General features: G+C 40.9%; 1 protein-coding gene across 7 annotated transcripts in view; it reads left to right on the forward strand.

Annotated features, from left to right (window-relative positions):
* LOC111252400 (sodium-coupled monocarboxylate transporter 2-like) overlaps positions 1-13,080 on the forward strand; it is a 44,995-nt gene that overhangs the window by 26,466 nt on the left and 5,449 nt on the right. For 6 of the 7 annotated variants that reach the window (XM_022810224.2, XM_086993331.1, XM_022810221.2 and 3 more), the window contains 9 exons: positions 9,023-9,091; positions 9,366-9,485; positions 9,600-9,751; positions 9,899-9,995; positions 10,308-10,435; positions 11,221-11,318; positions 11,523-11,675; positions 12,004-12,158; positions 12,500-12,675. In XM_022810224.2, the coding sequence (XP_022665959.1) occupies positions 9,023-9,091; positions 9,366-9,485; positions 9,600-9,751; positions 9,899-9,995; positions 10,308-10,435; positions 11,221-11,318; positions 11,523-11,675; positions 12,004-12,158; positions 12,500-12,675 (1,148 nt within the window). The remainder of the gene's footprint in view (positions 1-9,022; positions 9,092-9,365; positions 9,486-9,599; positions 9,752-9,898; positions 9,996-10,307; positions 10,436-11,220; positions 11,319-11,522; positions 11,676-12,003; positions 12,159-12,499; positions 12,676-13,080) is intronic. The other variant, XM_086993333.1, reaches the window with a different exon arrangement.

Consider the following 13,080-nt stretch of genomic DNA (forward strand, 5'->3'; position numbering starts at 1 on the left):
CACTATATCTCCTAAATGCCACTCTCGTAGAGGATGCTATTTTCAAGTTCGTTACTAAATACAACAACAAATCATACTAAACAAATCATATGTATTTAGTGTATCTCTAAAAAGCCTGCACACGTAGGCTTGTCCTGTCAACGACGTATAAATCCCACACAGTTCGTGTTAGTTACGTGAAGTATTCGTATCATCACCTTTTAGTAAAAGAAGTCAGATCTTCATTGAAGTTCGCACAAATGATGCGCGCACGATAAGCGGTCTTGGGCGTCCATCGTGCGCTGTACTACGTTTAGCCCGTTCTACAGTCGAATTTCGCTGTTCGAATCCTCCATGAGTACCAAGCGAAAAGAACCAGTCATTTCATTTAGATATTTTCTCGAAGGCTAGACAAAGTTGATCAGATTTCATTCGTCACGGATAACTTAGTTCATTTAGTACGTCTGAGGACACAATGAAGCATCCACACGACGAACGGGAAAAGATCAGGCGATAGGTTGATAATATATTTTCGCGAAATAACCACAGATCAAATCTGGATACTCGCAACATGTCAATCATGAAAATATAATCAGTGAAGCAGTGTTGCATCTTGTTACTAACTGGGCCGAGTGTGAATGTGACGACCGCTATATTTGTTTGTTGTCAAAATCTCGAGTAAAGCGCGTACGCACGAAAAACGATGAGCGTCGTATCTAAACGTTTCCGTTAATTTTATGGGTACAAGTTACATTATACAAAACTATGACTACTGCAATGGTATGCTTTACAGTTGTTTACGGCTACGACAATTACGGTGTCGGAAGCGTTGATGCGACTGGCTTTCACACACAGATCATCGCGTTCTTTCGTCAACAACTAATATCTTCCTACATACACTTCTGTGTTTGTTGGCTTGCATGTTGATAGAACGGCATGGCCCGGGCGCTGGAATTCGTTACGCGCACGCTCATTGCACGCTCCGAAACGCCCGCGTGATGCAGTAGAACTATAGAGCCCTCAATTCAAACGGCTGTTGACTGCTTAGCTGCTGCTCTTACATCCCGCCTTAAAAGGTGTTTCAATTAGGGCATCGCATGTTACCGTGCAGTGGAGAAAGATGTCGGACAAGAACGCATTTTATCTCTGTTGTTTTTAATTAGAAAAACAACTTCCTTTTTGCAATCTATTACCAGGTAAACGCTGCCGCAGTTGAAGTTTAGAAACAAGATCAAACCAGGACAAAGGAGGGTAGCAGGCCAGTTCCGAGGAGGAAATCGGATTTAATTTTCATTTAATAATTTACCCATGATTTGATGTAACGACATTGCGAAACTTGGTTTAATTTAGTCGGTGATCCAACATCTGGTGACCTATTAGATAATTCGCGGTATAATGATATAGGCGTTACGGTCATCTTTACTGCGTATATAGTTTTCTATTCTTTGATATGTAGCTTGTGTACTGGTGACTGCATTCACAGCTTCGTTCGCCACTCTACGGAACATTTATTTGTCCTTTTTTTGTATATATATATACATGCGCATTTAAAAAGTGGTGAAAAATTGATACGTGGTACGGTCGTTTTCTGTAATTTGCCTTCTTTACAAAGACATCACAATCACTGGTACCCAATAGCAACTACTGAACTCGACGAGGTAGCAAAACATTCTGGCAGGGGTAACAAATCATTTTGACCGTACCGTAGCGGCGGGCTTTTTATTAAATAAACAAAAATGCCAAAGAAACGTTAGTCCAAGTGATCAGCGGTTACTCGGTCGGCCGGCGACGCGTATGGATTCTCTCCTTCATGGCTACGAGGTATGCGCGCGCATATGTAAATTTATTTGCAAATGTCCTGGTCGGTCCGATTTCGTCTCCTGCCGTCTTCGTTTCTAAAAATCGAACTTTTTGTTCGTCAATGACGTTATTAATATTTGGTATATAATCAAAGTCTTTTCAGGACAGGTGGGAAACTACTACATCAACTGGGTTTGCCATCTGGTTATAACGAGAACAGCATTTTATTTTTCAACAACATATCGATGTGTTTACTACCTTCGTTGGTTGTTCATGGCCAACTTGTGAAAGTTTTCCATACGAGTGAAAGTTTGTCTTTGTTTCGAAATCTTATTATTTGGGCCTTTTTTTTATTTTTCATCTGACAATATTGACTACCTGGCAAAAATTATATTCAATTTACTTTCATCCAATAGAGGCAACACCCAGCCCGTGTGACCGTGTTTATCTAGCTAGTAATAGTACGCTCATCACAACCTCTTCATAGTAGATTTGCGTAAAAGCGTCGTTCTACCGCGAAGACTGGAAAGACCTGGGAGCCGCTCCTCCACTGACAAGCCTGTGTCGTTGATTACAACACAGCTAGGTACAGCAGCAGATCGATATTGGATCAACGAACAACAGTGACATATTTCTGGTTGAGTCATTTATAAAAGAAAAGCAAGATGCGTCAGAGGTAATACGATAAATGGATTATCGCCTAAAAGTCTGCAAGAGAGCATTCTAAAGATAGAGTTGAAAAAAATATACGATGCCAGTTTACATTCTTGTCTTGACATCAATAAAAAGGTCATCAATAGGAATCAGAATTAAAGACTAAAGAGCTTGTCGCACATAAATACACTAAAACAGATGCGGACAAGGCGCGATACAAACGGCTAGTATATGTCGAAAACTGCCTGATTGGATAGAGCACAGAATGAACACCTTCGAATTAACTATGTGTATAAATGAAATCCAGTCAAACGCTGCGCCATGAGATTTTCGGGGGCTATTGACGTCTAGCGCATCGGACGTCGTCTGCGCTCGTCCGACTGCGTCTTTCATGCTATACACACCGATCCGAAAAATTTGTCCTCTTCCATGAACAAACCGTTCAGCATCATTTTTCATGAATGTTTCGCATGCCTTTTTATTTCTGCCATTGCCGTCAAGTGTGAGTCCCAACGTCCCAGCATTAACCCCCGGCGACATCATCACAGGCAGCGTAAATTCAATTTACGGCCTCGCTAAGCAACGACGCATTAATATACGCGTCACGTATCATGCGTATTGTGAGGTAAGCTAACAAAGAAGCGGGGACGACAGCGGTGGCAGAAGAAATAGCAGCCAGCTGTATAGCAGTGGGCATCGTGGGTCCGGCAATAGTGACGCCAGCCCTTGCTGCAGTAGATGCGCTTACTGCTTCTGCCAGGTGCCGAGAAGATCTCTACGGGACCTACATCATGTACTTACAATGTTGCATGAAAAACACGAATTCTCACATGGTTATTGTTATCGTGATGACTGCTTTTCTGAAAGCAATCATCGCGACAACTATGCCCTTCTGTATTAGCTTTGTTAGCAGCTATACTAGCATATACTAGCGTCTGTTATTATTGTCGCCGTCGTTGTTGTTACTGTCGCTGAGCGCGACTCTGTTTTTTTGGATCTTTGGGAACGCCTATTTGGCTACCGCGCGAACGCTTTATTTTCCGGGGTATCTGCACGCCACGGTAGCAATGTCAAAGATGTCTGTTGTTCTGGCCGTGTGTGCAATGTAATAGGTGTTGTTAGAAAAATAATTAACCGGACATTGGTTCTGCACAACAGAAAAACAGGAAAAAATGTGCCTTGTTTTTCCTGGTTATTCATAACGAATCTTATGGCGGTCGGCGATAATTGGCGGTCATACTTAGGCGCTTTTGTGCGATGGCGGTCCTACTTTTTGCTCGCAGTGGTTCGATCCCGTCCTAAATTCGAGCCGTCATAGGCGCTGACAGTGCAGCCCAAAACTTGATAGCATTTCATGTTATAAAACTGAATCTAACACGCACATATGTGCGCGCCGGGAACGCTTTTTTTTCTGTCTGTATGTCGACGAAAGAACGTTTTGCTTGGGACACACTGCATCGCCCGTGTGAACTTGCTGCCCATACGATATAGTCGTTAACAAAACTGTTGACGGTACCTGCCGCGTGGGGTAATTGGCAGAGCGTCTCAGACAACAACCGTTGTCATTTTCCAGATGTGCAATGCATCGTGTTTTTTGTCAAGAGAAAAATGCATGTCATCAATCCATTGATGCTTGCCGGACATCTTTTTGAAACTAGGGAACTTCGATAGTGGCCAGATGCCGTGGAGCTATTTATATTAAAGACTTTAAACAGTAACTAGATAAATATTAATGTTTAAAACTACGAAATAATAGTTAGGTATGAAATCCACTTTTCTGTAAACAATGTCCGTAATAGACATTGCCATCCCCTCGTCGCCCGTTACCTAAGTGTTCATTCTATTTCACAACAATATTCAGTTTTCAAGTGGATCTTTTTGTATTTCTATAGATCAAAAGAGCCAACAAGGGTATGAATTTTGGCTTGTAACACGCGCTAACAGAACACCGTCCTTTACTAGGATCGCATTATGTGTTCGATCGTGTCTCTAACAATTTACAAACAAAAGTTTACTGTATATGATAAAATCCTGTACTATGGTGGCCCATATAATGACGTTATTAATTGGCATACGCACAAGCTTTACGACAAAATCAGCGATTCCCATTATCGCGAAGCCTATACAACGGAACATAGAAGAAGAGAGCTCGAATCAGCTACCGTTACTTGAAGCATAAGTGAGAACTATAAGGCCTGGTAAAGTGAATTAATTTTATTATTTATGCACATATGTGAACACATGTAAGCCTGCTCACCACAAAACGGGATAAATTTTTTTCGCCAGGTTAGTTCTTTTATATTCAAGTATAGGACATTATCATGTATGACCTCCTGCCGTATTGATATTACTGTATTTATCCTGCTGCTATACAAAGGTCGTACCAAGTCTCGAGAGACGATTTCGACCTTAGCTTGAACTAACTGTCTTCTTAAGAGGATGCCAAGCAATATCCGGCGAGTACGGTCAACGACAACAAACCTCCTGCAATTTTGCCGCCGTAACTTTTGCGATGTGAGGTCGGAGGCCATCGTGCAACTAGAATAGTTTATCTCAGCTTTCTGTTTATACCTGCTTAATGCGAGGTGGTTCGATCATCTCTTCCAATTCTCGATAGTACATTTGAGCCGCAAACGGATCGTAAGCCACGACCTCTAACGTCGTAGTGGATAAAACCTGCATGACACCACAAGATCGACGTCATAAGCTTTTGCGGTTTGTATATATTCTTTGCGGTGGTTTCCTCTCGGCTCAGTTGCGTCGGACCACTGATGTGATCGCTTGCGACTATTGTGAAGAATCTATTTTTCATCGCAAGCCACTACTCGGTGCAGGAATGTGTGCAAGAATAACATAAACAAAAAGAAGCGAGCGTTTCGATTTTCGTTCATATCATACAGCTCCTGTTTGTTTACTACTCTACCCTGTTGAGTATATACGTCGAGCTTTAGAACTCATGTCCGTGCGCGTTTGAGTGACTTTCATTATAGTTTTTAACTCTTCATTATCTGCTTTTACTGAGGGTATTCCACGAGGCTCATTCTCAACTTCAAAATGTCGTTATTTCCGGAGTTTTTCAGGCAACCCTTCACAGTATTTCTAGCAATAGAACCTTCACCGAATACAAAGCATATACAGTGAATTGTCCACGTCATCGTAGTTTCGAGACCGAATATTCGTCAACCATCGTATCTACTTATTTTTTTATAGCTTACGGCAACATGGCGGCTAAAAGTACAAACCACGGTGTCCCGACGAGCAGACTTAAATCGCGAAGAGTTCAAACGTGTCCCGAATGCAAGAAAGGTGTCGCGAAACGTCAGCGCTATTTTGTAAAAATATAATCATATCTCTACCGGACATCCTGAACAACCTTATATATATATATATAAGGCTATATAATCAGCTATAGGTTCCATGCCTGCTCAGACTATACCATGTGAATGTTCCGTATTGTTTATGGTACTTTTGTCAAAGGCTATTTCAAAATAGGCGCAAGTATTACATAACGTTTTAGGGGACTCCACTAAAGAACCTACCTGTTAGTGTAGAAACGTCTCTTTTACGGAATACTTTGCGACCGGGCTCGGTGCAATGGACGAAGAAGCGAAAGCTGTCTTTGCTTAAACAGGAACCAGAACACAATAGCTTCGAGTCTACGGAAGAGAAGATCGTTACGGAAACATGCATAGAGTTCTAAGCGTAGCACCGCCACTTTTTAGTCACACTTATAGTGACCGACCGTTGAGAAAAGTTTGTTCTTTATAATTATTTGTTGCACGTATAACGACATTTTGATAGCGTAAAGTGGTGACAACGTTCAAGTATGTGGACTTCTCAAAGAATTCTAGAAACGGTCAAATTTACCGGTGAAAGAAGAAATTTGATGTTTTAAAAGATCGAGCATAAATTACCAGCAAGATATTGAAAGTCAGTACGTAAACTAGGTTAGTTATGAGGAGAGCTGATAAGGAAGATACGGTGCCTTTGATAGATCTATTTCGAGGGTTTGAGGTCAAGTGAGTTCTTGCTTAGGAGCTGCATAAGCGATTCCGGTCCGTCAAACGTCTCCGTCGAATTGCGTATGCTAAGAATGTGATTGATGAGAAATACGTAACATCCCTTAAATACCTGTACGTCGCAAATGAGATATTTAATTGAAATCGACCGCCGCTGAAGCAAAGTTGCGTCACTTGTACCTACTGGTAACGCGACTGCTACAACCATAAATAGAATACACTCTCTATTATGCCAACAAGAGCATTGTAACCTGTATCTACCTACTTATTTTGCTCGACGCGACGTATGAATATGTCGGACCTTTAAAGCCACAGAAAGGTCGATTGTAAAGCCACTGTGGTTATAATAATAATATCTGACGGCGACGATCGCCAATCGGCTATTGACGGGTAACATATTATCTTGGTAAGATAACAAAAATCGTATTACTCGGGCATAAAAGTTGCGAGACTTTTGCTAAATTTGCTGATCGTGCAGTCGATTTAAAGTGGTTTCGTGTTTATCTAAAGCTGATCAAATACGCAGAGTGTGTAAGCGCGGAGAGAACAGAAGTTCTAACTTCGACTAGTTGTTAGTACTGCTGTACTGATATTTCATGTTGCCGACCGCAAGGGCAATAAGGCTAAAACGACTATAGGCTGTTGGCGTGTTCAAGGACCTTTCTATCAAAACCACTGTACTCAGGGATCAGGCACCAATTCTTTGCTTTCTTTCAACGGTTGCAACAACGAGATATTACACCAACGGTTTTAAATTATTATAATTATTAAGTCACATCATTCGGTTTTTTATAGCTCGTTGAGTTCAGATTTCAATATATTTAGAAATTCGTTCTCTAACTGTCTTCAACAGTTGAATTATGCGCAGGTGTTGGACAAACGAAGCCAGCTGCATGAACTTGCAGCAGCAGCAGCATATTCCAGGGCCTCATTTAAACCTTCTATAAGCAGCGAAACGGCAGTCCTATATAGCATCTTTCACGCAAGAGAACGCATAAGAACTAAAGCGTAGTCCTAAAATAAATCATAACGTAACCTGAGCACTAATTGCCTGAAATTTCTGGCTTTCATATTAGGTTAGTCATGTAATAGAATCAATTTGGTGTTTAATCAAATATGAGTGCTTTGGCTTTAGTGTGCAATTTTTCATCTATTTTAGACTTGGATTAGAAGCACAAGTCAAAAGCGGGGTTCTTAAAGGCGGGGTTTTCGTCGCTATCGTTGTTATCGAAAAATAACCTTGTCAAAAACTTTCTAGTTAACGAGTTTCAGCTTAATAAGGTATAGCTGGTGCATTTGGAAAAAACTTGTCAGTTTTTTTACTGATACTTGGCATTGAGAGACAATATAATATTACGAAACAATGGAGTAATCATTTTTCATACATAGTTCTACGGGAATGCTACTCTCGGAGTTGCCTTTACAAATAACTATTCAGTGAGTGTCCAGCGTCGGCCCGCTGAAACATGGTATGCTCAAAATTTAAAATTCGCATCAAGTTTCTGATACTTCTGACACATATATCTACCTGTCTATGTCTTTGCGATCTATTAAACAACACGAGATAAATTAGGCAGTGTTCATATTCGACGGAAAGTTTAATACAGATCTGAATTATGGCCACAGCATCGAAGGCTGTATGTACCTCGTGCTAGTCGGCATGCATCATAGCCGGCCGCAGTCCCTACTACAAGCTACGTTGCTAGGCCCAGCAAATGATGATGTCGGATTTCCTTTGGTAAGCCGAGGAAGTCGAGCAGTCACGACGATGCAAAAATCTATCTTGGCTTAGACGCTTGTTGTCTAGTGGTAACTATGGAATATGAAGCCAGCGCGTGCATAGCAGTCTGCAAAGGGTTACATAAAGCCCATATATCAGTATTATGCCATTGTTGCAATGATGATTGACGTTCATAGGCTAACAGAGTACAGTTTAGTGTATGTGCTATCCCATGTATGTAACCGAACCTGCCTAGGTTCGGATATATGAATTTCAATATGTTTATCTTGCATTCATATAAGGTATTCGTTTTTCTACAGATATTCTGATGGTAAACTGGAAGTTAGTCGACAGTCTGTCAATTTTTTTAACTCCTACTTTTACTTCCTTTTACTTTATTGCTAGACTCTCAAATTCTCATAAAACTTTTCCCCCTACAATATTTCTTAAATATATATATATATATGAGAAAGAGAGAGAGAGAGAGAGAAAGAGAGAGAAAGTTAAGAGAAGCTCGCCTTAGCACCACAGAATAAGACGTAGCGGGAACGAACAGAGATTTCTAGCGCAGGGAGGAAGCCCACTTACAAGGCAAGTTAGTTACTTTCATCCACCAATAATACGTCTGTCCCAAAAATGCTTATCTAAACAACAGAAGCTGTGAAGAACCAGCACTTATTCATCCTAATCGTAATAAACTATCCTAGATTGTTTCATAGATCAAAACCATGCATTTCACTACACGCCTACAGTTTTCGTATACGTGCGCTTGTGCTCAAACTGGGCATTACGACCATTTTGGCGACTCATAGAATAAACTGATGGTTCTTTCTTTCGTCCCGTCTTTCAGTACCTCGAGCAGCGCTTCAAATCGCGGCTCCTTAGAAAAATTGCCTCGATCCTATTCATCATTCAACAGGTAAGGCGGAGATGCAAGCCCGCAACTGGGTGGCCATTAATGCATGAAAGCTGCTAGCACATCTTCACATAATATTGCTTAGCTATCAAAATCGAATTGGTATCAAAGATGAGATTTGATTGGAACTGAATGACCACAACGATGAGCATTGTGCGTGTGCGCAAATGTCCGAGTGCTGGATTGTCTATCGCAGAAGCATGGGAAAATATTAAAATTGACATTTCGAGAGGCAAAGGGTTAAGATGGAACAATATCTTCTTTATCCATATCCTAGTGTATTTATCTTGGGGTCGTGCTGTACGGACCGTCGCTGACACTCGGCTCAGTAACCGGTCTGCCCGTTTGGATATCTGTTATCATCAACGGCATCGTATGCACACTGTATACCTCGCTTGTAAGTAGCTTTTTTTTGAGGCATGTACAAATTTAGACAAAATTATTGTTTTTTTTTTTGTGTTCAGTTATCTACTAGTATAGTCAGCGTAGTCATTTGATTGTGATTTTACAGGGAGGCATCAAGGCCGTGGTGTGGACAGATGTATTGCAAATGAGCTTGATGGTGGTTGGCTTTATGATGGTGTTCCTACCTGGCGTTCTTAAAAGTGGCGGCTTACGAAATCTATTTGACGAGGCTGGCCACTATGGACTACTTGATTTTGAGTAAGCGGGAAGTCATATTTTATATTTATGTATCTGCATAGTTCGTTTCTATACGAATGCTCGTTTGACTTTCCGGTGCAGCTGTTAGCTAATATGCATTATACATACGTCCAACATAATCAAATTTTATTGATGTTTTTTGCGCAGTTTCCGGTTAGACTTTCAGAAAACATTTACTGTATGGGGTGTACTGCTCGGCTGGACCGTCATCTGGGCAATTAATTATTCGTGCAGTCAAAGTATGGTACGTGCTGTACCTACTACGATTATAACATTCAGCAGCATAGCGTATCCTCCAGTTGGTATTGTAGTATTTATATTAAAACAATTTCTGAAGGAAACGTTTCACTTTGTGACATGCGTATTCTGTTCAAAAATATAAAGAGAAAACATATAGAGATAATTAATTTTAAAGAAATACTCGGCGCTTATGTTTTATTAAAACTGTATATAATTTCGCTGTATATATTTTCCTCGATGTTTTTATATGTGTGACCTTCTAGACTTTTCTAGTTAAATATGTTTTTTTTATCGCTTCTCACATCTTCATAAATAGGTGCAACGATACTGCTCAGTTCGATCGGTTGCGCGTTCTCGGGCATCACTGTACGTCAACCTAGTGGGAGTATCTGCTGTTTTGGCCATAGCATGCATCTGCGGCTTGGTGCTGTTTAGCGAGTATAGGTAATAAGTATATAAAAACCACACACACATTCACTTATATATATATATATATATATATATATATATATATGTTAGTCTCCTAGCCAAGCCTAGCCCAAGAGGCCAGGTCACTGCAAGAAGTAGCTTCCCGGGACAACTGTTTACATCAGTAGCGGCGTTAGGTTGTGATCCACGTAGTCGCCGACGCCGGAACAAATGTATAGAGGGGCAGGAGGAAGATCAGACATGTGCTACAGATATCAGCGACCATAAGCCGAACGAAGTCATCCAAGCCGGAAATCTGCCGGTTGCATACTACGAAAATAAACGGAAGTCCGAGGATGCTAAGACTCCTTGTGAGGTTGTCAGTCACGAGGCGATACAGGAAACTATATCGTTAGCTATTGTGAAGGTCGCAGCCATACGGGGGATACGCGAATGTTGCATGGGCGCAGCACAGTTGGTAACGGCGACTGAGTGTCACGGTTAAAAAAGAGTAAACAATAAAGCCGCTGCCGGCTCAAATGCAGTTAGGATATAATAGCCCTGATCGCTAATCGATATATTGTTAACCTCGGATTAGAGGCATGTACCTCAGGCATAAGTACGTGCATTCCGAAACAGGATTATAAGTAAAGTATACGAAATAGAAGATAGTGTTAGATATTTAACAGTCGAAAAACTCCGAGAATTTGTTTTCATTTTGTGTGTAGTAAACGTTAGTTAGAGGATTCAGATAATTTTAGAGAAGATTAACTGTTTTAATAAATTTGCACTAATGAACCCTAACCGTCATGAAATCGCAGGACTTGCGACCCAATCAAGGCGGGGCAATTGAATAAATACGATGAACTCATGCCGCATTTCGTGCTCCGAAGATTCGCTGCCTACCCAGGACTGGCAGGTAATTAACGAATCAAAGACGTAAAAAACAGCCAGTTTCAAATTCTGTTGTTATCGACACTATATATGAAAGATAGAACTAGACTCTTGCAGTGAAAATGACCAACGACATTTCCCGTACTAAACAAGCATGTTGGACAGAAACAGCACCACTAATAATACGTGCCTCGTAGAATAAATAGATTTGTCCACAATTTTTTTGTAGGCTTGTTTGTATCTGCGGCCTATTCCGGTTCGCTTAGCACAATGTCTTCGGGCTACAACTCTTTGGCAGCACTTATATGGGAAGATTTTTTAGTTTCCTGCCTGGGAAAACGGCTTTCCAGTAAAGCCACTATTCGCCTCACTAAAGGCATTGGTAAGCAAGGTATTTTCTTTACATTAGTTCTTCGGCAAATTCTCTCGAAAGGCCGTGCTGTGCTTTCTTTAGCATCGATTGAGACTTAATAACAGTAGAAACGTTGCGCAGACGTATCTTATAATGGTAATCTCTTCATCATCGTGAGCTCTTTGTATATTTTCTATGATAAATGGTAAGCACGGATTAGCATTTAAGTCGGTTTGTGTGTTTTTTCCTGTTATCGTGAGATTGTCCACTCAATATATTTCTATTCGACGTTACTGGTCGTTTGCATTTACTAAAAATCATTATTGTACTTCATACGTGTTCGCGCGCTGCTCTTCAGCAACGTTCTTTGGTCTGTTCACCATGCTTATTGCCTTTATGGCATCGCACCTTCGTTCGATTGTGCAAGCCAGCATAGCGACAGGCGGATCGTTCACTGGCGGAGTCGGTGGACTGTTTTTCCTCGGAGTTCTATTTCCATGGTGCGGTAATCGGGTATGTATTCCGCGCGTAAAATACTCGGATTAGATAGAACTGTCGTTAGTATGTGAAAAACTACGTTTAATAACGAATTATTCGCTCATTTTTTTGGCGGGACCGAAATTTCTGATCGCTGCCTATTAATAGCAAAATCTCATTCAGCGGCGCTAAATTCGTTCAAAAATCGGGATAATAGCTTTTTTTGTTGCTCGTTTTGTCTTAAAGCATTAACAACCAAACATAGAAGGGTATAATGCTGCAGCATCGAACAGAGCCGATATAATATTGTTATCTATGTCTATGGAAACTTCTACTAAAACATTTCGTGTTCTAATTTTGTTCCTTGATTTCCTTAGGCTGCCCTTACATCGTTGCTCGTGGGAGTTGGTATTGGTCTCTGGGTCTCTGTGGGATCTTTACTGATACCTCGGCCTCCAGTCTACTCGCAATTCACGTCGGTGAAGGACTGCTTCTCAAACTATAATATCACAATATCTGTGCCGATTACGACTGTGCCAAAGCCTCCACCAAGGTAGTTCCACTAGCTAATTGTTGATTTTATTTATGCAGTATTATTTCCTATGGATATTTACGATGTGACGCCATATTACGCTAGGTTTGGTTTGATTTTGATACGGCGAAGCGGCTGTCTTCTGTGTAATCTCAGGGAAACCTAAAATTCATTACTAGAAATAGGCTTTTTTGCTTGTACCATATGGATGGTATGGGCGGACAGCTGAACTAGTCACATTTTCCTACACGAATATAGCTAAAACCCCTGTTTGGGTGATATTGACATTAGAATAATTATGTCAATAGGCCACAAATATATAATTTTTGTCTCATATGTTTGCGCGTTCTCTGACGGAACCACACGAAAGCCAACACCTGTTGGCAAAAAGGACAATTCCTTGCCTGTACAATGTATAAGTGCATC

This window comes from Varroa destructor, unplaced genomic scaffold (assembly GCF_002443255.2).
Source record: "Varroa destructor unplaced genomic scaffold, Vdes_3.0 BEIS01000006.1, whole genome shotgun sequence".
NCBI lineage: Eukaryota > Metazoa > Arthropoda > Arachnida > Mesostigmata > Varroidae > Varroa > Varroa destructor.